Source organism: Calypte anna, chromosome 1 (assembly GCF_003957555.1).
Source record: "Calypte anna isolate BGI_N300 chromosome 1, bCalAnn1_v1.p, whole genome shotgun sequence".
Lineage (NCBI taxonomy): Eukaryota > Metazoa > Chordata > Aves > Apodiformes > Trochilidae > Calypte > Calypte anna.
In genome coordinates, this window is record NC_044244.1 from 144,582,215 (window position 1) to 144,603,531 (window position 21,317).

Here is a 21,317-nt window from a genome sequence, read left to right on the forward strand (position 1 = left end):
CAGTCCTAGAAGCACACACTGTCTGAGAAACTTGCTGTTAATTTCAGCAAGTGCAACTACTTACAAGAGACTCAGCTAAAAACAAAAGTACAAGACAGAAAATCACCTTTATCCTGGCCCAAACCAGGAGAAGGGACTACAAAGCAGTTAAAAAATTGAGTGAACTATTCCACTCAAAAGGTACTGAGCAAAAGCTGAAAGCCCTACTAGCAGCCTTTATGAGTGAGAACAGGTAGCAACCAGTATCATTAAGCATTTCCATTAGTGTCCTTGCCAATGGATAAAATATATTGAAACAAAATACTTTTAAGGCACAAAACAGGTAAGGGCAGAGCTGCTGCTCAGAGCCACTTTGAGAGGCTGAAGGAACAGACTGAAAAAAAATCACAAAGTCCAACAGAACACCATACAACAGCACTAACCTTGAGTTGACTGGCTACAGAATACCTCTGCAGAGGAGACCTTGGAGGTCCTGATGGAACAGGAACAAAGACAGCAGTGTGGCCTTTCAATTGATTCAAGCTGGCAAGAGTGATTGATTCAAGCTGTCACTGGCAAAAGCGCAGCCAGCAGATCATTCAGAGTTATTATTACTCCTCTATGTGGCCTTATGATGTCCCATCTGCAGTATTGTGTCTGGTTCTGGAGCCCCTAGTAAAGAGATCTTAACAAATTTGAGAGAAATCAGAGGAGAAGGACTGAAATGGTTACGGGGCTGGATGAAGCAGAACCTGAACTGGGTTTATTCATTCTGAAGGCAAGATTAGGGGTGAATGTCATGGCTGCCTTCTGATACCTAACATGACGGCCACGGAAAAGGTGAAGCTAGAGGTGCAATGCAAAAATTTAAACAAGACAGATGCCCAATTGCAGAAAGAGAAATTCCAGTTGGATATGATGGGGGGTGGAGAAGAAATCACCAGGCTACTCAGAGATACTGTGGAATTTCCATCCTTGGAGATGTTTATATATTAACTGGACAACCTAAGTGACCTGTTGACAGTTTGTATGTGGCCCAGATTTGAGCAGGAGATAATCTTCAGAGATGCTGTCTAACCTGAATGATTACAAAATTCCACAGTAGCAAATATAATCTGTGTATTGTATGGTTGGTTGGCATAACCATGCAAAAGGGAAATTTAAGACTTTTTTCTTGTCTGTTGCTGAGTGCTTATAGCAATAAACTGTAACTTAGTATAACTTATTAGGTGGGTTATAATTTGTTTAGAAAGTGGCAGGGAAAGATTTTTTTTTATGAAAGAATAATTTTTTTTTCTTTAAAGTGAGCAAATTCAAACAAGATAGAGCACAGACAATTTTATATTCACAATGGAAGAACTTTTATCCTGGATTCACCACTGTATCTGAGGTTAAAGCACTTGACATTTAGCTCAGTTCCCTCTCTGCTGTACACCTGTATAACACTATTTCCCTGGCATCACATAGCTATTATAAGAACCAACATATCAATTTCTGAAGTAAATCCATAAAGCAATGGCATCTTGACAGCATTTGTCATCTTTCTTTTGTACTGAATTCATTTGAGATCCCCTCATGGTTACCAGTGCAGTATCAGTTACTGAGTGGGCAAAAATCCCTGGACCTTTCCGGTCTCCAGGGTTCAAAGGGTTTTAAACTGAACTGGGGTCTTCTAAACCCATTCAGGTTTCAGGATCCTCTGTTGTTTGGTAAATGCAGTGTTTTGTCACAGGACTGTATCACATGTGCTGTCATACTCAAGGGATCTTTAATACCAATCACCTAATGGAGGATAATTTATTTGCTTACCCAACACTGACTAGTGCTTGGATAATAACTAAATTAAGTTGTTAATACTTAATACTTACTTAATAACTGACACATATGCCCCAGTTAATTATTTGAGTATTTCTTGGCATCTCAGCATTTCTTAGGCTGGGACTCCATTACTGTTTCTAAATGAAAGTGGGGTTTGTACATAGGATCTGTAGTGTCACTTGAAAGTTTTTTTCTAAATGTGCAGTGGCTACAGCTTTTTCTTACAGCTGTTATAGAAGGCAAAACCCTAAATCGTGGGTTTAAAAATGCAAATGAAACCAAATCACTCAGAGCTGCAACAATTCAACAAGACAGAGCCAAAAATTCAGTATGACCACATGGAAACATCACAGTGATAAAAGTGGTTGTTACTTTAATGTTGAGAACAAATGGACAATAATTTGTAAAAGACCCTGATGGAGACAGCAAAGTAAATAACTGCAATGATTTTATATATACTCTATACAAAAGGGTACATACCCTCTCTGAAAACATTAGCATATGAAAAGCATATTGTTTGTGGAAAATCTACCATATACTGCCAAGTTGCTTAAATATATTGATGCTCAATAAATTGTTCTTGGGTTCAAATACAGAAAATCCAAGGAATTTTTTGAACCCATATGATACTTAGCAATTTATCCCTTCAGTTATTATCATTACCTTAACACTCTATAAGACACTGTAAAAGCCTATCAGATCAGGCAGCCTCTGGCATTTCTTGTAGGTGGAGCTCTTCCAGCTACAAGTGTAAATGACCTTTTTCTGTCTCCACCTTTCACAAACTATAGATGCAAATGTCATGTGTATTAGCAACATAATACACTGCATGACAACTTATTTGAATTATTAGAACTGAGAGTGATAGCAAAATGACGACTCACTTTGGAAGTTAAAAACTTAACATTCACACAAGGCTTGTTCTCAAAGAGCAGAAATATTCTCCGTAGGCAAATGCCATATACAACTTCCACCCTCCATTGGTCATGGATTGTAACCTGCCCATCATTCCAGAGGACAAAAGGGGGCTGTACAATAGAGCATCCAGTCACCAGGGTTTTCCCAGGAAGCTTCACACAGTGGTGCTAGACCGAGTTGTGAGAAAGAGGACTGATGCTACACCACAGTAAATATTAACAGGCTTTGGGGTCTGAAAGGCACAATCCTGAATCCATTCTACGAACACATTTCCTTCTGTCTTCAGCAGGAGCTCAGCAGGGATCAGCCTATGGCCCAGATAGGAGGTCTAATCAGCAGAACAGCTATTTAAAACTGATTCCACTCAACTACTTCACTATAGCTTTCCTTTTCCTCCTTAGCCTTCATCACTCCAGACTTCACAAGATACTTTTGCTGTTACCCATTAATTACAGTGCAAATCCATTTATCCGTGACACATTTGTAAACAGAGATGCCCCTTTGGGATGCAAGGATTACAGTTTCAACCACAGTGCATTTGATGGTTGCAAGTGAGTTAGGAGAAAGGGAGGAGGGAGAGGAAATCTAGACATGGCAGAGATCCATGTTTGCTTCTCTGTTCACATAAACTGAACTACTTCTGCTACACAAGGTGTGCTGAAAAATATTACCTTTCTGTAGCTGTGTTTTCTTACAGCTGTAATGATTTAAGCACATAAGCATAAAAACATCTGTAAGTAGCTTAAATACCCTATACAAGCTGATATAGAGTCTAATTTTCTGACCATACTGATTGATTCAATAAAAGACCTGACCTCTACCTACAAACATTGTCACAGGAAACTAACAAATGAGCACTGGAAGATTTCCACTAACAACGTTCAAACTGAAACCTCACATAGGATCTTCCAGCAAGACAGACAGAAAGCAGAGTCAATGTACTCAACTTCCTTTCTTCTCATGTCCTGGCCAGCTTCTTGTGTCAGCTTCTTCTCCGTCGTAACAAGTGACAGGATGAGAGAAAATGCCCTCAGGTTGCACCAGGGGAGGTATAGATAAGATATTAGAAAAAAAAATCTCCATGGAAAAAGTAATTAAACACTGGAACAGGCTGCCCAGGGAGGTGGTTAAATCAAAAAAACATGTAGATGTGATGCTTAGGAACATGGTTTATCATTGGGCTTGGAAGTTAGGTTAATAGTTGGACATCGTGATCTTAAAAGCTCTTTTCCAACCCAAGTGATTCCATTATTGCTCCAGTGTTACCAGATTCACCCTCACAAAGGATGCCTCCCTTACAGTCAGTAGCAAGAAAGAGCCTGCCCTTGTGATATGGTTCCTAACCCTTTTTAAAGTCAGTATCACTCTTGCCACATCTTCTCTCTCTCACCCTACAGCTACCTCTTCTCTGCACTATTCCCTTCACCTCCTCATCCCTCCTGCCATGTCCTCATCCATCCTCCACCCCCCATTATCTTCACTTCCTCCTTTCACACATGGGATTCCCAGCTCCTACGGCCAAAGCTGGACAGCTCACACTATGCTGAGAATTTTTGTGACAGAAAACCCAAATGTTTGACTGGGAGCAGGACAACAATCCAGTTATACCAGTTATATCATCCTTCTGCCCCAGACTTGTGCCAGGCAGCCAAGTGAGTAACAAGCATCCACCACAAGAGAAGGTACAAACAGTAGTATGTTATGGCAGACACCACAAAAAAAATAGTGCTCTAAATTGACAATATATAAAAAATTCCTGGAGGAACTACAAAGAGAAGCTAAAAAAAGATAAGAATTGACAGACTTCTAAGCCTTCAATATTACTAAAGCAATTGCCTGCTACAGCAGAGGTGATAAAGCTCGAGTGGTCATTACCACATGAGCTGGGCTTCCAGCCCACAAGAGACCCAAAGTTCACTCAGATTCAGTTCTAAACAAAAACAAAAAAAGTTGAGTGTTCAAAGAATTGTTTTATTAGTCTTCCTAAATTACAGTGCTCTGATAGGCTTTCAAGCACATTAAAATAGGAACACACAGTACTGAGTAGCTAGGAGACAAGTATTTTGACTGTCCATCTAAAAAAATAAAAATATCTAAGCCTGCCCATGCCTCAGCCACGTCATGGCAGGCCAGTTTAGTCTTCTTCCTCCAACCACCACTAGAGGCAATGCAGAAGTCTTCTCTTGATGGCCACTGTTTTTTTTTTCATTGTTGTTCCCTAAGATCCACATAAGAGTCTATTTTTGGAGGGGCAGACCTCCAAGAATTCAAAGTCTTTGCAAAGGGCAGCTGTACTCTTCTTATTCAAGACCTTTGTTGCAGCAACAAAACTTCTAATTCCCTCTTGCCTCGTATGTGTGACTGTCTGCTGAAGAATCCCTGAATCTAAATAAAAAATGGAAGGGGGAAAAAGCATAATCGTTAAATCAACGAGTAACTAGTAAATTCTGTCTTTTTATTGTGGCAGTATATTTCCCAGGTGGGGGATTTTTTTCAGCTAATTTAGTGTCCTATAATGACCACTCAAAGGAAGGATTTACAGGATATCGATCATAGGAAAAAATCAGATTTGACATGACAACTTTTAAATGCAAACATTTATCATAGGCTTAAGTTTTAAATGATTGGTTAATCTTATGAGACTCATCAAAGCTGCAATTGAAAGTTATTGGAAATATTCGTTACGCATCTCAACAATACTAGTAAGACTTGTAAAACTTATTAGTGTCGTCAGCTTAGCACATAAAAGTCAAGAAAATGTCAAAGATGTTTCTTCTCTGTATAAAGCTAATATGAAATTGAATTTAAGAGTTCATCAGGGATGCACTAGAAATCTGATGTTTTGTTTTAGCTGTCTTCAAAAATTTCATTCCTGCAAGTGCCAGCAGGTTCTAACATGGAAATTATTAAAGAGAGAACAAGCTGCAAAAAAGCTGAAACTGTCACCCCTTGTATCTCTCTTTCAGACCACCACTTTGGAAGATCTGACTTTCATCCTGCCTTTCCTCATTGCCTTATACAAGGTTATGTTCAAACTGGGGAAATCAGAAATCACCTCTAAGTCAAACAGAGTCTGAAATCTGCCCACAAACTGGTTCTCTTTGTCAAGCCTAAATTTCATAGCCCACAGAATAACAGTGTCATTCTTGCACAGGTGATCAAAAGTTAGGAGAAGTTCATCCAGGAAGGGATGGTGGTAAACTACATCAGCAGCCATAATGTAGTCAAAGTGACAGGAAGACCTAGGGAAGTTCTTTTCCAGATCAATTCCCCAGGACAACTCCTTAACATGAGGCTGATGCTTGCACTTCAGTTTTGTATTTTGGAGAACATTGTACTCAAGGTTTCCCAGCAGTTCTGGCAAATCAGTGGCAGTCACAAGAGCACCTGTGACAGGGAGAAAACAAAGGTAATTTTAGAGTATGCTTCAAAACTTGAGTAAAAAGCACATTCACAAAAGCCACTGCACAAGGAACTGATTTTAACAGGTAGCTCTCACCTGGGGGAATAACAGAACACTGTAAATACTCCCAAAAGCTCTTAGACATTGAGCTCAAAATAAGTATTTTGTTCCTGATATTTCTACTCTACAGATTGACATCAAATGCAGCTGGGGATGGGTGGGGAGAAATCAGGTACTTGCTGTGTTTTGATACCATATTGGTTAAAAGTACAGTGAGCAAACAGGGATTGAAGAACACCAGTTACTGACTTTAAAAAAAAAAAGTCAAGAGATCTAAGTATTGCCTCAGGTTCTTTCCTTTTCACATAGTAAGAAGATTTCTCAGACTATAAAAAGCTAAACTTCTGTAAAAATCCAGAAAATATTGATTTGGATTCCTCTTGAGGAAAAATAGGCTTGCATGAGAAAAAATACAACAGTGGATCTAGGATCAATTGCTGAAAGAAAATGCTGAACATAAATAGAAAAAAAGTGACCTGGCATCCATGAGCTGTTTGGTCAATGGAACAAGATGCATTGGTCACACTTACATCTGGCTGCCACTAACATCCTGTGAGATTACAAGTTTCTCACTTTGGTCCCCTGTTTAACACTGTTCATTACATTATCATCTACTAGGACCTCCTTTATTGCATCAGTACATTCACAGCTTCACAGAAAATACTAACACATCAGGTTTCCAAATAAGCCTCTTAGAATTTATTTTTTCTTGCTCTTAGAAACTTTCAAACATCAGAATTTTCTAAGCCACTTCCTTTGTGCTCCAGTATTCATCTGAGAGATGTTTCCATGAGCATAAAAGCAATGGCATGTACTCACCCAGTAAGCTGGCTACTATGGAGACCAACCCAGTTCCAGCTCCAATTTCAATCACATTTTTGTCAACCAAATTGTATTGTTTAGAATTAGTTTCCAAAAAATAACACAGAACAAGAGCCTGTAGGGGAGGGAATCCATGAACATACTGAACAAATAAATGAAACAAAACCCTTCACTAAATATGCGTTGTCATTTAAAAGCATGCAAAAAAAATTCTTCTGTAATTTCATGTCTTTTTAAATGAACAACATTAATTCAAGTGATGTTCCTAAAGGATCACAGCTTGCTATGAACTTTGAGCTCTGTGGGCTGACAAAATAAATGCCACAACATGCCTCAATATAGGCTTGCAAAGCATTACAGCCAGAAGGAACAACCACAATTATCTAATCTGTCACGCTGCATAACATGAGCTATGAAATTCCAGTCAGCAATTCCTGCTTATAACAGCACAGACTTCTGGTTGAGCTAAAACACGTCCTTCACAAAGACAACTTGATGCAGGGACTGCTTGGAGAAGAAAATCCACAGTGACTGTCATTAAGCTCTTTGAATAGTTACTTATTTCTAACAATAATTAATTACTGCAGTGATTTAAAAGGGAACAATAGGTGTACCCTGTTCTTTCAGTTTGTTTTTAGGTCCTCTGTGCTTACCTTGTTAAGCACAGCAAACCTTTACAGCAAAGCCACAAAGCCCTCTACAACTGACTCATATGTATGCATTTAGCAACTGTAATTAAGGCTCTGCAGCTTTTCTGCCCTGTCCCACACTGACCAGTGAGTTTTAGTTCACTGTTGAAATAGAAATTGCTATATTTATTCCTCTGACAGAGATGGTTTCCAGCTCATCTCCCACATTTTTTCCTGTACTTAGATAGTGATATAGTGTCCACTAACAAATATGTATGATGGTTGCCACATCCTCTTGCAATATAGATCACCATTTGAAAAGCAATTAGTGGGTCGATCTGACACTGCAAAACTATGCTCTGAGTTTTACTTTTAATCCATTAAGAAGTAGAAAGAAGCAGAAGGAACATTGACCCAATGTTGACATGCTAGTAATTAAAACATTTTTTTTGCTCTCTACTTCTTAATTCAGAGCAAAAAGAGAAGGGCCTTTTATGCAAACTTGCCTATATCTCACAATCAACAAAGCTTTGAAATAGAAGTAAGCCTGAGCACCAGGACTAATTAAATGCAGGTTCCTTAAGATTGCATCTGATGTTTGACTGACATTTAAAATCACATTATATTAAGATTTCCCACTAGTTTCACATATTTCTTCCCTCAGACTTTTGCCATATTCTGTTGTAGAAACTTGCTTGCAGGATCAACATTTCTGTGGGCTAAATTAGGGAAACTTTGAATTCTGGCTTCTTTTCCATGAAACATACAGAAACTTTATTTTTCTTAAAGTTTCTGCCCTCTCAACAAATTAAGATGACTTATTTTGGCAGAGTTCAAATACTGCAGCATGGAATACAAAGGAAGAACACGAAAAGACACAGACAGAAATGTTGCCTCCCTTCCACAGCAAATCTGACTAAACCTTTTCAGAAAAAAAAAATGCTTTTCAGAACAGTCCATGATTTTGTATGAATAATCAGTTAGATAACCTTTCGTCAAAGACATGCACTGAGGCCACCAACAGATACAGCATAAATTACTTGTCCAGGCTTGCTAAGACAAGGAAAGTCATTTGGAATTCAAAACAACGGAGTACTCTAACTCTCCTCAGATGAATTATGGCCATAATTCTCTAAAACTACTACAATTAGTAGTAAACCACAGTGGTTTCTTTCACTCTTGTTTCAAAACAGCACCTTAGCTGCATCGCAGAGATTCAAAACCTTGAAGAAAGCTCTCTGTAGGGCGGGCATGTTGATGGTTCTTTTATCAAAAGCCAAGGACAGTAGTTCTCTCCCACTAGATTTTGAGCTGTTTAAGACACTAAAAGCTCCATCTGAACCTTTTCCCATGTCTCAGAATTTACAAGGTGAATTTCTTCCTCACACAAGTAGGTTGAGTAGCTTCTATGAGTGCTAATACCTTGTGAGCTCACATCACACTCTTTCCACAACCTGGATCTGCCTGCTGCATAGCCATCTGTATTCATAAAATATACAGAAATGTAACATAATAAATGTAATAAAAAATGACCCACCAGTGTGCCCAGGTGGCCAAGAAGGCCAACAGCATCCTGGCTTGCATCAGGAACAGTGTGGTCAGCAGAAGAAGGAAAGTGATTGTGTCCCCGTAATCAGAATCGGTGAGGCAACACCTCGAGTGCTGTGTTCAGTTGTGAGCCCCTCACCACAAGAAGCACACTGAGGTGCTGGAGCATTTTGAGAGAAGGGCAAAGGAGCTGGTGAAAGGTCTGGAGAAAAAGTCCCATGAGGAGAGGCTAAGGGAACTGGGATTGTTTAGTTTGGAAAAGAGGAGCCTGAGGGGAAACCTCATTGCTCTCTACAACTGCCTGAAAGGAGGGTGTAGTGAGGTGGGTGTTGGCCTCTTCTCCGGAGTGAATAACAATAGGACTAGAGGAAACAGCCTGAAGCTGCTTCAGCTGAGGTTTAGTCTACATATTAGGAAGTGTTTATTTACTGAAAGAGTAGTTAGGTGCTGGAACAGGCTGCCCAGGGAGGTAGTGGAGTCATCATCCCTGGAGGTATGAAAAAAACACATAGAAGTGGCATTTGAGGACATAGTCTAGTGGGCATGGTGGTTTGTTTGGTTTTTTCCTGGATGGACAGTTGGACTCAGTGATGTTAGAGGTCTTTTCCAACACAGACAATTCTATGATTCTGTAATCATCATAAAACAGGCATATTTCCTTCAAAATATGTTTGTAACTAGCCAATAGGAAGAAAAGTTACTGGTAGGTGAGGAGGGGACACACGATCATACATTTTGTGGGATAGGGGCACAAACAAGAAATACCATTTAAGCTTTGAGAACCAGGAATCCATACTAAACCATGCTAAATTCAGGTTTTGAATTTGCAGAATGGAGACAGAGAAGCAAAGAATGTTTTCCTTGGGTTTATAATGAACAATAAAATGTATTCATCATGTAAAACAGAAGTCCTAGAATAGCCTAAAACTAAAAAATAACAATACTGCATAAATATTGTACCGATGGCCAGACGACTGCCCCGTAGCAATCAGTGGCTTCTGTAATTCTTATCTCGTGGCCAGCAAAGTGAAAGCCTTCCCAGGGCTTATTAGTTATAACAGCAGGAAAAAATCTCCTTCCCATGATTTCATCAATTATCTGTTCGTCTTTTTTTCCCCCTGAAAGCAAAAGTATAAAAGGTCAAACAGGCTGAGTGGGCTGATAAGGAAACTGCGAATTTATATTGAAAAGATGATTTGGAAGTAAGAATGTGAATTACATCTGTGAGTAAAATACATTTCCCCATAATTGGTTAGAACGATTCATGGGAAGTCTCCCAAATTTTGATTGAACTTTTTGGTTTATGATTAAATCATTTCTTTCCTGTTTTGCTGAATAATCCAAGCTCACAAAAAGTAAAGACGTGGAATGTTACCATATATTGCTTTCTATTTCAGCAATTCAAAGGAAATTTTTTAACTTCCTTTTCCCTTCAAGAACAGCTGCCCCATTACAGACACTCAGGGTCTTGTATGCCTGGATCTTTTATTATTTTTCCATACCCTTTTATACTTTCCCTAAATTATAGTTCTTTTTGCCAGTAAACAAAAGGAGCCACAGTATCATTTACAAGTCTGTCACAAAACTTGTGAAACAGATCCTAGCAACACAAATTATGACAGACAGGAGGGAAAGCACTACTGTTGTCAGGAAAGCTTATCCACCCATCCCAACTGAGCCCTGTCACAGGGATTCTTTCCAGTTGGCTTGATATCCTGAATGCCATCCCTGTTGCTATGGGAAGGATATTTATGATAGCTAACATAATCCCAAATGACTCTTCTAATAGGAAGGTATTCATTTTTAGCTGAATACCAAGCCCGTTTCAGTTTTGCCATCATCAAAAAAAGCTGCACCACAATGTTACAAAAAAAAAAAAAAAAAAAAAAAAAAAAAGAGAGTATCTAAAGCATCTTTCCAGAGCATTGCCTTAGCAAAGTCTAGAATCATTCCAAGTTTTCACAGGAAATTTGCTTCCCTGGCCAGCTATGATCTCTTGGCAAATTATCTACAGCAAAACATGTTTACAAGCTATGCCTCCTAGAAAGCATGCTAGAAATTTAGATAATTGGGTTACAATCTTGGCCAAAACAGAGTTCCTGTATCAAGCCTGCAGTTACCATGGAAATCACAGATATCAAGATCAGGATCTTTATGGGGACTGCAAGCCAAATGGCTATTAAACATGAGAACGTTTATGTATTCATCAGCATAAAACACATTGGTCTATCAAAGATTCTTCATGTTTTCTTCCCTCCCAAATCACTGCAATCACAGGAGATCATGGCCTCAAATGCTGTCATTTGCTTTGCCATATGCCTCAGTATTTAAGTGCCATAACCTATTGACAAAGTCTTTCTCCTCGCCTTGTGGTAGAAGGACATGGACAAAGAGATGGTTCCAAACAAAAACACATTAATGCTTAGGCTCATTAGCCAGTGCTTTAAGCATGTAGCTCAACTTAATGTAAGCATCAGAAAAAAATAGAGAATAGCAAAAAAAAGGGAGAAAAAGCAAAAGGTTCCTGTTCAATCTTAGTATGTTGAGACTAAGAAATAATCTGAAAGTTAAAAAAAAAAAAAAAAAAAAAAACTAACAACCACAAAAAGAACCACTAAAGCACCCCCAGTAATGCAAGAATTTATTGGGGGAAACACACTAATCATGGGATATACCAAAATTTAAAATATTCACAGTATAATTTTATAAAAGTAGCTTAAACAAAATACTCAACACTGAAGCTATGAAGTCGTAAGATGTCAGAAAAGAAGTAGTATGTGGCAGCTCGTTATGTCTTCTGGAAGCCTCTGATGTTGAGAGAAAGCACATGCCTCATGGTGCCTGCAAGCAGGGAACTCAGTACAAATATGATTTAAGTGCCAGAGAAATGCTGCACCAGAGCAAAATTAATCTTTTCTTATGAAAGAATTAATATGAAGCTGTCTCATTACACATATTGTAAGTGTATTTAATCTATCATCCTGCTTCCAGGCATACCAGACATAGTCTGCTTTTAATCTCTAACTGCTTAGAGCAGTCTGATCTTGTTCCGTGATCAGTAGTTGCTGGGGAAGTAAAAAGCTATTCCTTCTATTACCTCCCAATTACAACCATTTTTCTTGATTCTTCCTCCTTGGACATCTGTTTTGGATCCAATTTTGTTGAGAAGCTGTAACTTATTAAGTCTTAACTTATAAAGCTTCTGCCAGAAGATCTATAAAACTTTAGCAGTATTATAGCTACTCCTCCAGTGCTCAATAAACATTTCCCACCTATTCCCTACATTATCAGCAGTCTTTCTACTGAAGGTTTGCAGAGCACTTACACTAACAGAGTTCATAGACCACTGCTCCCTACCCTCAGCTAAACTGTCCTCACCACTAAAAGAAAAATGCAAAATCTGCTGCTTAATAACACCACTGAAAGCTTTGGCCATTTTATGCTTTTGGTACTCCCCCAGGTGGCTTATATGGAGAAGTTTACCTAATTTTTGTATTTTTGTCTTCACTTCAAGAAGCTCTCACTATTGTGGAGAATGAAAAAACGCTGAGTATATTTCATCAGAGACATCACATGTGAGATACGCTGCCAAACCCTAATAAGAAATTTTATCTGGACCAGAATACTAATGATTCTGATGAAGAATGTTCATCTTCTGATGAAGAGTGCTGACAGTATAAAGAGTGCAGACTTTTAGTCACATTTGCTCAATTATATAGAAGTTTTCCTTCAGACTATGAAAAGCGCTCTTCCATTTTCTGCCTTATCTTTCAGAATAATCACACTTCTTTGAGACTGCACAAAAGGAAAGAGGTAAATTTTCCTCTAAGTGCCTTCAGAGCAGTCAGAACAGAAAAAATAATGAACAAGTGGGAAATCTTTCAAGCAACAAGAAAATTGTTATCAGAGTAAGCAAAATTCAAGTGAGATCAAGTCTTTTTAAAGCTGCAAACATGGAGAAAGTTCTGCTGGTACTTTCAGCAAAATAGTTTGTTGATAACAGATCTAAAAAACTGATAGGGAGTTATACTCATGGAAGTGTTTATCTCTGTGATAAAACATACTCTCTTTTTCAGGAAGAAAAATTCTTGGAATTGTGACCCATTGAATGGATTTTAAGACCACAAAAACTGACTATTCAGTAGAACTGGGTCAGGCAAGCCAAGAGGAGGCTTAACTAACCTGTCTCTTAACTCTTGGAAGAATAAAAGCACATAATGGGCATTTCCAGCAATACTACTCAAAGAACCAATACTAAACTCTCCCAACTTAGATCTGCTAGGACAGGTTCCTCCCTTCTTTATTTTTCTGGGCTTGACCAGGTTTGCCCTAACTCCTACACAGAATACATCTACACAGAATGTCTTTCTTCAGCCTATCTGTACCTTTGCACGAGACTATACACACAGAAATCAGTGGAGTTTTAGTTGCTAGAACTTCATTTATTTTAAGATGAGACACTCTGATCCCACTCAGGTAACACTGAGGTAATTTTTGGTAGTGAAACAGATAGTGCTTCTTTGGTCTTGAACTTCTGTATCCAAAGGAGTTCCCATCTACAGATGCTCCAAATTCTTCTTGAAATAGAATTTCAATGTCTTTATGTTTCTTAAGACTTCCAGCTTAAGGGGTTGGTTTCTTACAGCACCCTTTGAAACATTTCAGGTATTGTCTAATGTCTTTGAAGCACATTCTTTGAACTCCCTTGAGTTTAAGTTAATACTAGGGCTGAGGGAGAAAAGTCATATCCTGCTGATACATCTTGCACTGTACCAACCACATCATTAAGAAAATGCCGTAATCATCATTCCCAAAGGCAATGAAATCATCATCATTACAACTGAAATACGAACATAGTTTACCAAAGAGATGAACTGAATCATATGTAAGAAGAGAGTTTAGAAGTCAGTGGCAGGTTACAGAAGCGTGTTTCAAGCTGCAAATCTTGTGTAGGGAACAAGAAGATTTTGCTGACACATCCAAATGTCATATGAAATGTTTCATATGGGAACAAAACCTAAAGAAAGAAAAGGATGTGAGTTTTGCTGAGACAGACTTGGAGAAGTCCTTCAAGTAAGGGAAGGAAAGCAGAAGGAAAATAACAGGAAAAGGACAGAGTCAGAATAGAGCAAGTTGCAAACTGCAGCATCTCTTTCTTTAACAATGAAGCAGATCTCATTAATGGGGCTTAGGCTATCTTTATCTGCACAATTTTTGCTTAGAATGCCTAGAAATTCAGTACCTGTTTAGAAATATGCTACATGATTGGCTGTTCCCTCTACATCAGCTGTCACATAAAATCATACTTAGGAGTATACAGCTCCATGAGGAAACCTTAACCTTAAAATTCAGCTGAGTATCTTCCATCAATTAATAGTATATGTCAAATCTCTCAATGCATAACTAATGATACTGCCTACATTAAAGCATTCTCCACTGCATAAAAAGCAGAAAGACACAGGCACTGTTAAACAGCATTAAAAGTGCAGAAAAAAGAAAAAAAGACAAGCAGGCTGAATCAAATATTTTATTTTTTTTCTAAATAGATACTACTGTCAAGGTACCTGCAGTAAAATGTGGTTAAAACCAGAAGCAAAATGACCCTTCCACATAAAAGCTCTCAAAAACATAGAATTCAGTATCTCCATTTTCAGACTCTCTCAGAAATAGCACATGGAGTAACAAAACATCTTCCAAGTGTTTTGCTAATGGATTAGGACAGCATTAATTCAGAAGTAATAGTTTAGCCCAACAATTTATCAAAACAACCTACAGGGGAAAAAATATAGATTAATCTCTTTCAAGTGCTGGCCTGACCCTACTTAGTCTCTTGAGGTCAAATGGTGTCACAGCCCAAGGTGATAAAGAAATAGGAGCCATCCATCTACTTTTCTCCTGCTTTGATGGATCTTCTCCAACTGGCCAATGGAATGAAATCCAAGCCTTCAGCACAAACTTGACCTGAAAAAACTGAGCTCTAAAGCAACATATTCTATCTTCTTCAGAAGCAGTATACTCCTACCTACAGAGTTTAGGTTTAAAATTTACCACTTAGACTTGGACTTAGAAATATTTTAAGAACCATGTATCAGCCTCTGTGAAGAGGTACATGGCTCTTCTAAGAATTCTTAGCAATTGCCTCTGAGTTTCATGAACACAGGAGGACTACCTTTGCTGACATTATTGATTAAATGCATGAGTAAAAGTTCCAAGAACTTGTGATAGCCAGGGCTCTTCAGATATCCCCACTCCAGATATTCAGAACTGGACAGTCACCCAGAGTAAAGATTCGAGCTGTATTATATACATATACATATATATGTGTACTTTAATATATATATATATATATAAAACATATATGTACTATATATATGTGATATGTGCATTGTGTATATATATATATATAAAGTATATAAATATATATGTATTATACATATATATGTATATATTATGTATTATATTTGATATATATGTAATAAAATAGCTAGCTATATATTCCAAAGCCAAGAAGACACCTGCAGAAAGGTCAGTAAGGGAACATATCTGCTATCAGTTCTCTAACTGTAAGGGATGTGTAGAGAAGAGTTGCATTACTACACTGATAGGAGTCATCAGAAGGTAGCCCTGTGAATCCAACGAGCTATTTCCCATGGCTCAGAAGCTTACCCCAAATCTAAACTAGGTCCCAATTCTAAGGGACTCAGGAGTCTCACAAGTTTTACTGAGATACAGACAAATCAGGATCAGGGTCTTGCAAGCATTACTGATCATTCCATGGAAACATATACAATCCTGAATCACAGAATAATTCTCATATTCCAGCTGGTATCAGTTTAATATTTTTATTTCATTTCACTTATTTCTATTTCATTCCATTGCATCATAAGGACCCTTAAGGGAAGGATCCTTAAAAGGGTTAGGAGGGAAATGTAATCCTTCTCTTGACTTTCCAGTCAGTGGTAACCTACACCTTTCTAAGAAAATAAAGCAAAGTACTCATCTAACTACAGTTAATTTTTTCTTACTTAATCCCTACCTACAAAAACCTCAAATTTTTTATTTCAGCTCATCCTGCTGAAGTGGTGGCAATGATGAGGTACATTGTATTGCTTAATTTAAGATGCTATGTCAGGGTAATATGCTTGAAAGTTTATGCTTTGAAATGCAGAAATACAGAACTGCCACCCACGAGCTGCCTCTTCTCAGCCAAGTGACAAGAGACACTTAGCTCAGAGCATGAGAAGAGAACAGGACAGGAGTATGCTCACAATATCCAGTCTAAGTATTTACCCAGGCTTGAGAGACATGTGTCAGTTTGGAATTCACACCACTGATATTCCAGACCCACCCAAGTCATGGGTCATCCAAAACCATTAGAAGTCTGAAAATAGGACTATCATAGTCAGACTGTCTCATGAACACATAATGAATTCAAATGTGCAAATGTGCCGAGCATTTCCCACGTTGCTTTATCATGTTTGTCTGTCATTGAAAACATCTTCAGGTCTAGGCTCTGCTGCTATTTAATCTCTAAAGATAACTAAATTATTTCCCTACGATTACAAAAGCAGATTATGTTCTGAAATTAGAGGGTCTAAAGCACGTTACAAAAGGTCACCAGCCAATTTCCTGATGGATAAGAAGGTTCTGGATTAATAATTTAGACACTGTAAAACACTGTTTAGCTTTATCTTTCACATCTCTCACCTTGCCCAGCCAAGAGGGCTTTTGTGCCATTGGAAATGGCTCTTACATCCTTGTAACAATATGCTAGATAAGTAAGGTGTTATACTTTAGAGATGATAATTAATGGAAGATGTTGTTTGGTTGCCTTTTCTATTTAAAAAAAGATTAAAAAAAAAAAGAAAAAAAGAAAGAAAGAGGAAGATAAGAGAAGGCATGTGGTGGGAAGATAGGTGTCATTTTTTTATAGTATAAATAGTCTCATTTTTTTAACTAGCACTATTAATTGCAAAGTCCACTATATAAAGAATGGTTCAGCAATTTATTGGCTCAGAAAATGGAGGAACTGGGTGCTGGACCTTCCCAAGCAGAATTCAAATTCACAACTCACTCAACTCACCCAAGGGGTGTGTTCTAGTACAGAACCAGGTGCTTCCTCTCCCTTCCATCACCACCAGAGGTGGGCCATCAGAAAACCAGGGTTGCAAGAATCATGCTAGAAGGACAACAAGCAAGGAAAATCCCAGCTATAATTTTGGAACTCAGATGTACAGAGGCAGAGCTGGACTTCACATTCTGGTTCCAGGATACTTTTCACATTTTACAGCAAAATAGAGGTCAATAGAAAAGTATCAGTGGTGCAGGAGTGAGAAAGATTAGAAGTCTCTTTAAAAGTAATACATGAAATAGGAATAAGACACTAAGTCACTCCCTCTTGTAACTTTTAAGTTACAAATGCTTCTCATTTGCCTCCATTCCAACTATGTCCCATTTAAGGCACCTTTCTGGACTCCACACAGAGACTTGAAATGAGAGCAGGAATTGCCATTAATTAGGACATCTGTCAAACAGGGTGAGCAGGAGTGTGTCCCTTCTAAAATGCTAGGAGATAATGTGAAGGTTACCAGGTCAGCATTTTCTCAGATATTTATGGATTAAAAACTGATCCCTGGTCAAGTGAAGTGAGAGGGGTGGACTGTCAAGGACAAGTACGCCTGGCAAACTTGCTCTTCTCCTTTCATCTTAGAGGCAAAATTATTCTGGGGTGAAGTCAAATAATGCAACTGTGGAAAAGTAATTTAGCATCTCAAGAAATGAAGATGGGAGAGGCAGTCTGATCTCAAAAGCTTAGCCAAGGAGAGTTAAAGCTAATGATCAGGAGAAATCATCAGAGGGAAGAAAAGTGACATCTGATAACACAGGTGTGATGGAGAACTGATTGCATAAAGACACCAAAAGAGAGATCAGGTTAGGTGAGGACCTACCTGTAAGCTGAGAACCAGTTAGTAATGAAAATCATGAAAAAGAATAAGGAATATTAACCTAGAGAATGTGAGAGAAGGAAGAAGGAAAAAGGAGGGCACCAAGTTTAATAAGCTCAGACTGCAACTTGCAGAGAAACTGAACTGGAATAAGAACCCCAAGAAACAGAGAATAAGACTGGAAAAGTGAAGTTAATAAAATGGGAACGGGGAAGGCTATAGAGGAAAAGAGTAAGAACAAGGAAAGCACTGGATCAGGGTGATGAAGCAAGTAAGTCTGCACACAGTAAGTTCACCTCCAGACCCTGGCATGGAATTTAATATGCTGAAGCCTGGTGCCAGGTGAAATTGTAAAGCTATCCCATTTTCCATTCACACCCCCTCGTCCTCTTAACATAGTGTTTCTAGACATGGAAGAGAACCACCTGCTATTGCCTATGCAAATTCATCTCAGCCCTGATCTGCTACAGCATACACAACGAGTCTTCAATATTCCATCTACCTCTAATATTTATACTTCTAGACACTTCTTCCCCCCAAAATCATGCTTCATTGCACAGGATCAACCTGAGTCTTCATTCAACTGAGAAATACAAAATAGGAAGGGGAATTACATTAAAGAAAATCTGCAGATTAAAGCACTTTAGAATCATAGAATCATAAAATGGTCTGGATTGGAAGGGACATCAAAGACCATCAAGCTTCAACACCTCCCCCTCAACCAAGTTGCTCAAAGCCTCATCCAGCATTGAACACTTCCAGGGAGGGGGTAACCTTTGTGGAACAGCAATCCACACCAATTCCTATCATCTACCTTCTTATGCAATGTCAGCTTTCCAGAAATTGTCATCAAGTTGGGGTACTTTAAAAAAAGTACTCAAAAGCAAAACAACAAACATTAGTTTCACTAAGCAAATAATTAGGTTCAGGTATTGTGGACACACCCAAAGCTCTGCCTTGTTGAACTAAAACAGACACTGAGCTGTCCTGAAAAAGCAGCAGCCCAAAAGCCCAGGTCTCCATGGACCAAGATTCAGCTAAGATTAAAAAAAAATATATTAAAAATGAAATAATAATAATAAAAAAATACTTCTTTCACATTCAGCTGCAGAATGTAACTAGACTCCATCCCAAATTGACAAGTACTTGCCCTAAAACCTTGTCTTACTCCTGGTGACCTCTAAAAAGATTACTCTTAGTGCTTTAGGAACTTGACAGATGTGCTCCCATGAACTTGCTTAAGAGAAAAAGCTGCCAACAGCACCTCAAGGTATTTGAAAATTAGGTCTGAGGCTGTTTAGACAAAATCCAAGCTTGTAATAGCTGATGCTCCCACACTCTACAAACAAAACTCTCCTCAACAGCTTGGTCGTATTCACATTTTCATTCTCTGGAACCAGTGGCAGGCAAGACTCCAGGAACTGACAGGAAACTTCTGGGATCTGAACATGTGACTGCATAGCTAGAACACCACTATGGCAGTGCTACCTGTTGTATTTTCTGTACAAGAATCATGAACAAAATTCTTCAGAAAAACTTAATGAGAAGACAGCTCATTGCCAGCAAGGCACCTTGTCCCTTACACCTAACAGCATTCCTAAGTGGAACAAGAAAATACAGTGAAATAAGTAGTGTCTTACCTTCTTGTCTTTCCAGTGCTTCTATCAGTCCATTTTGTAGATGGTTAGATTGTGATGATGTCAAATCCATAATATGCTACAAAGCCTGGGACAAAGAAACACAAGCCTGCCTAAATAAATTTACTTTATTTCTTTTCTTGCTTCACATAAAAATTATTTTTTTTATTCTATTATGCTATAGTTTACTTTTATTGATAATAAAGACACACAAGGCATAAAAGAACCAGAAGCAGCAAGCTGGTTCAACTGTTCTACTCTCAGACAGGGGAAAAAGCAAGTTAAAAAAAAATAAAAAAGCAATTTAAAAAAAATAGCTTTTATAAACATTTAAAAATTTCATTTAAAAGTCTTAAACTAGAATCAATTCAAATCAGGATTGGGAGGCTTATATATGATTGAAAAGAAAGGTAGCAACACGTTTGAAATAGAAAAGTTGCACCAAAAGTAACTAGTGATATTTGAATTAGTTTGCTTGGAAGGGAAGGAAACATCCTGTAAGTAAAAGTTACAAATGAGAATAAGTGGGAAGCAGGCTCTACAGACAACATGAAGAACAGAATAAGTATACATCTATATAAATAGACACAGAACGTGCAGACTCGGGAGACGAAAGTAATTGGAAAAGGATGACAGTGAGCATACAGTTTTCATCTGTCTGAAGAAAAGCAGACAGAGAAGCAATAGGCCCAAATTCTTGATATTTCACAATCCAAAACCAGTGAGTTCGCTGAGGAAAAAAAAAACAAAAACAGTGCTCTAATAATTTTTAACACATTCTTTTAAAAGCACCTTTGTATTTTGTAGCCCTCTACATTTTTTTTCCCTTCTAAAAATTACCTTTGAGGTACATGGAATTATAAAACACCCTGTCTGACTTTAACATACTACAAGCAACTAAACAGTGCAGAACATCCCAATAGTTGAGTTGATTTTTAAGGTAAATGACACACAGTAATGTAAAATACACAGATAAGCAAAACCCCATTGGCAACCTCTGTGTTTCATTCAACATTACCTCTATCTCCTGCAGCTTTCCAGAGGCGGTGTTGACACAGAAAAGCCTTTATCTGCCTGCTCGTTGCTCTCCCAGGCAGGATCTTGCTCCCAAGTGTGTGCCACACATCGGAAACATCCTCACCCTGGGGAGCAGTAACAAATCCCGACAGCTGCAGCGCCAGCACAGAGCGGGCACCGCACGCCGCGTCCCTTACGTAAGGGAGCAGATTTCCTGACAGCAACAGGCACCCAGGCACAGAAGCTCCAACCAAAACATGAACCCACGTTGCAGTGTGTTTGACAAAAAAACAAGGTAGTGGCACAATATTGGTAACCACTCACCTAGAAGTTATCCAAGAGGCGAACATTCTTCGGAGTCAAAGGGGTCCCGCAGGCACGGCGGGCAGGGCACGATGGTGAGTTTGTGGCAGGGGTGTCTGGATGCAAGCCCACCTTGTCAGGCAGAACTGGAACAATGTACACAACCCCCCAACATCTCAGCCCACTTTTTTCCCCCAGCACAGCTGTCACCTTGCATACATATACCTGTAACGCTCCT

The 21,317-nt window shown here is 38.6% G+C and overlaps 1 protein-coding gene across 2 annotated transcripts; it reads right to left on the bottom strand.

Annotated features, from left to right (window-relative positions):
- Positions 1–4,665: 4,665 nt before the first annotated feature.
- On the bottom strand, positions 4,666–20,918 carry LOC103527466 (protein-lysine methyltransferase METTL21E). Of its 2 annotated transcripts, XM_008492658.2 has the most exons (6): positions 20,778–20,918; positions 19,763–19,847; positions 10,138–10,295; positions 6,998–7,115; positions 5,771–6,102; positions 4,666–5,100 (listed from the first exon to the last, which is right to left on the bottom strand). In XM_008492658.2, exons 2-6 carry the CDS (start codon positions 19,830–19,832, stop codon positions 5,020–5,022), a joined length of 759 nt encoding a protein of 252 aa, XP_008490880.2. In that variant the 5' UTR covers positions 19,833–19,847; positions 20,778–20,918; the 3' UTR covers positions 4,666–5,019. The 2 variants fall into 2 exon arrangements, with proteins under 2 accessions (XP_008490880.2, XP_030324013.1); XM_030468153.1 differs by having other exon boundaries at positions 4,666–6,102.
- Positions 20,919–21,317: the final 399 nt, after the last annotated feature.

Excerpts from the sequence above, each read along its gene's own strand:
- LOC103527466 (XM_030468153.1), bottom strand. The coding sequence starts at position 19,832 with ATGGATTTGACATCATCACAATCTAACCATCTACAAAATGGACTGATA. Across the intron at positions 7,116-10,137 it reads GGGCAGTCGTCTGGCCATCG|GCTCTTGTTCTGTGTTATTT; the intron begins GTACAATATTTA and ends CCTCCCCTACAG. Across the intron at positions 6,103-6,997 it reads CATAGTAGCCAGCTTACTGG|GTGCTCTTGTGACTGCCACT; the intron begins GTGAGTACATGC and ends TCCCTGTCACAG.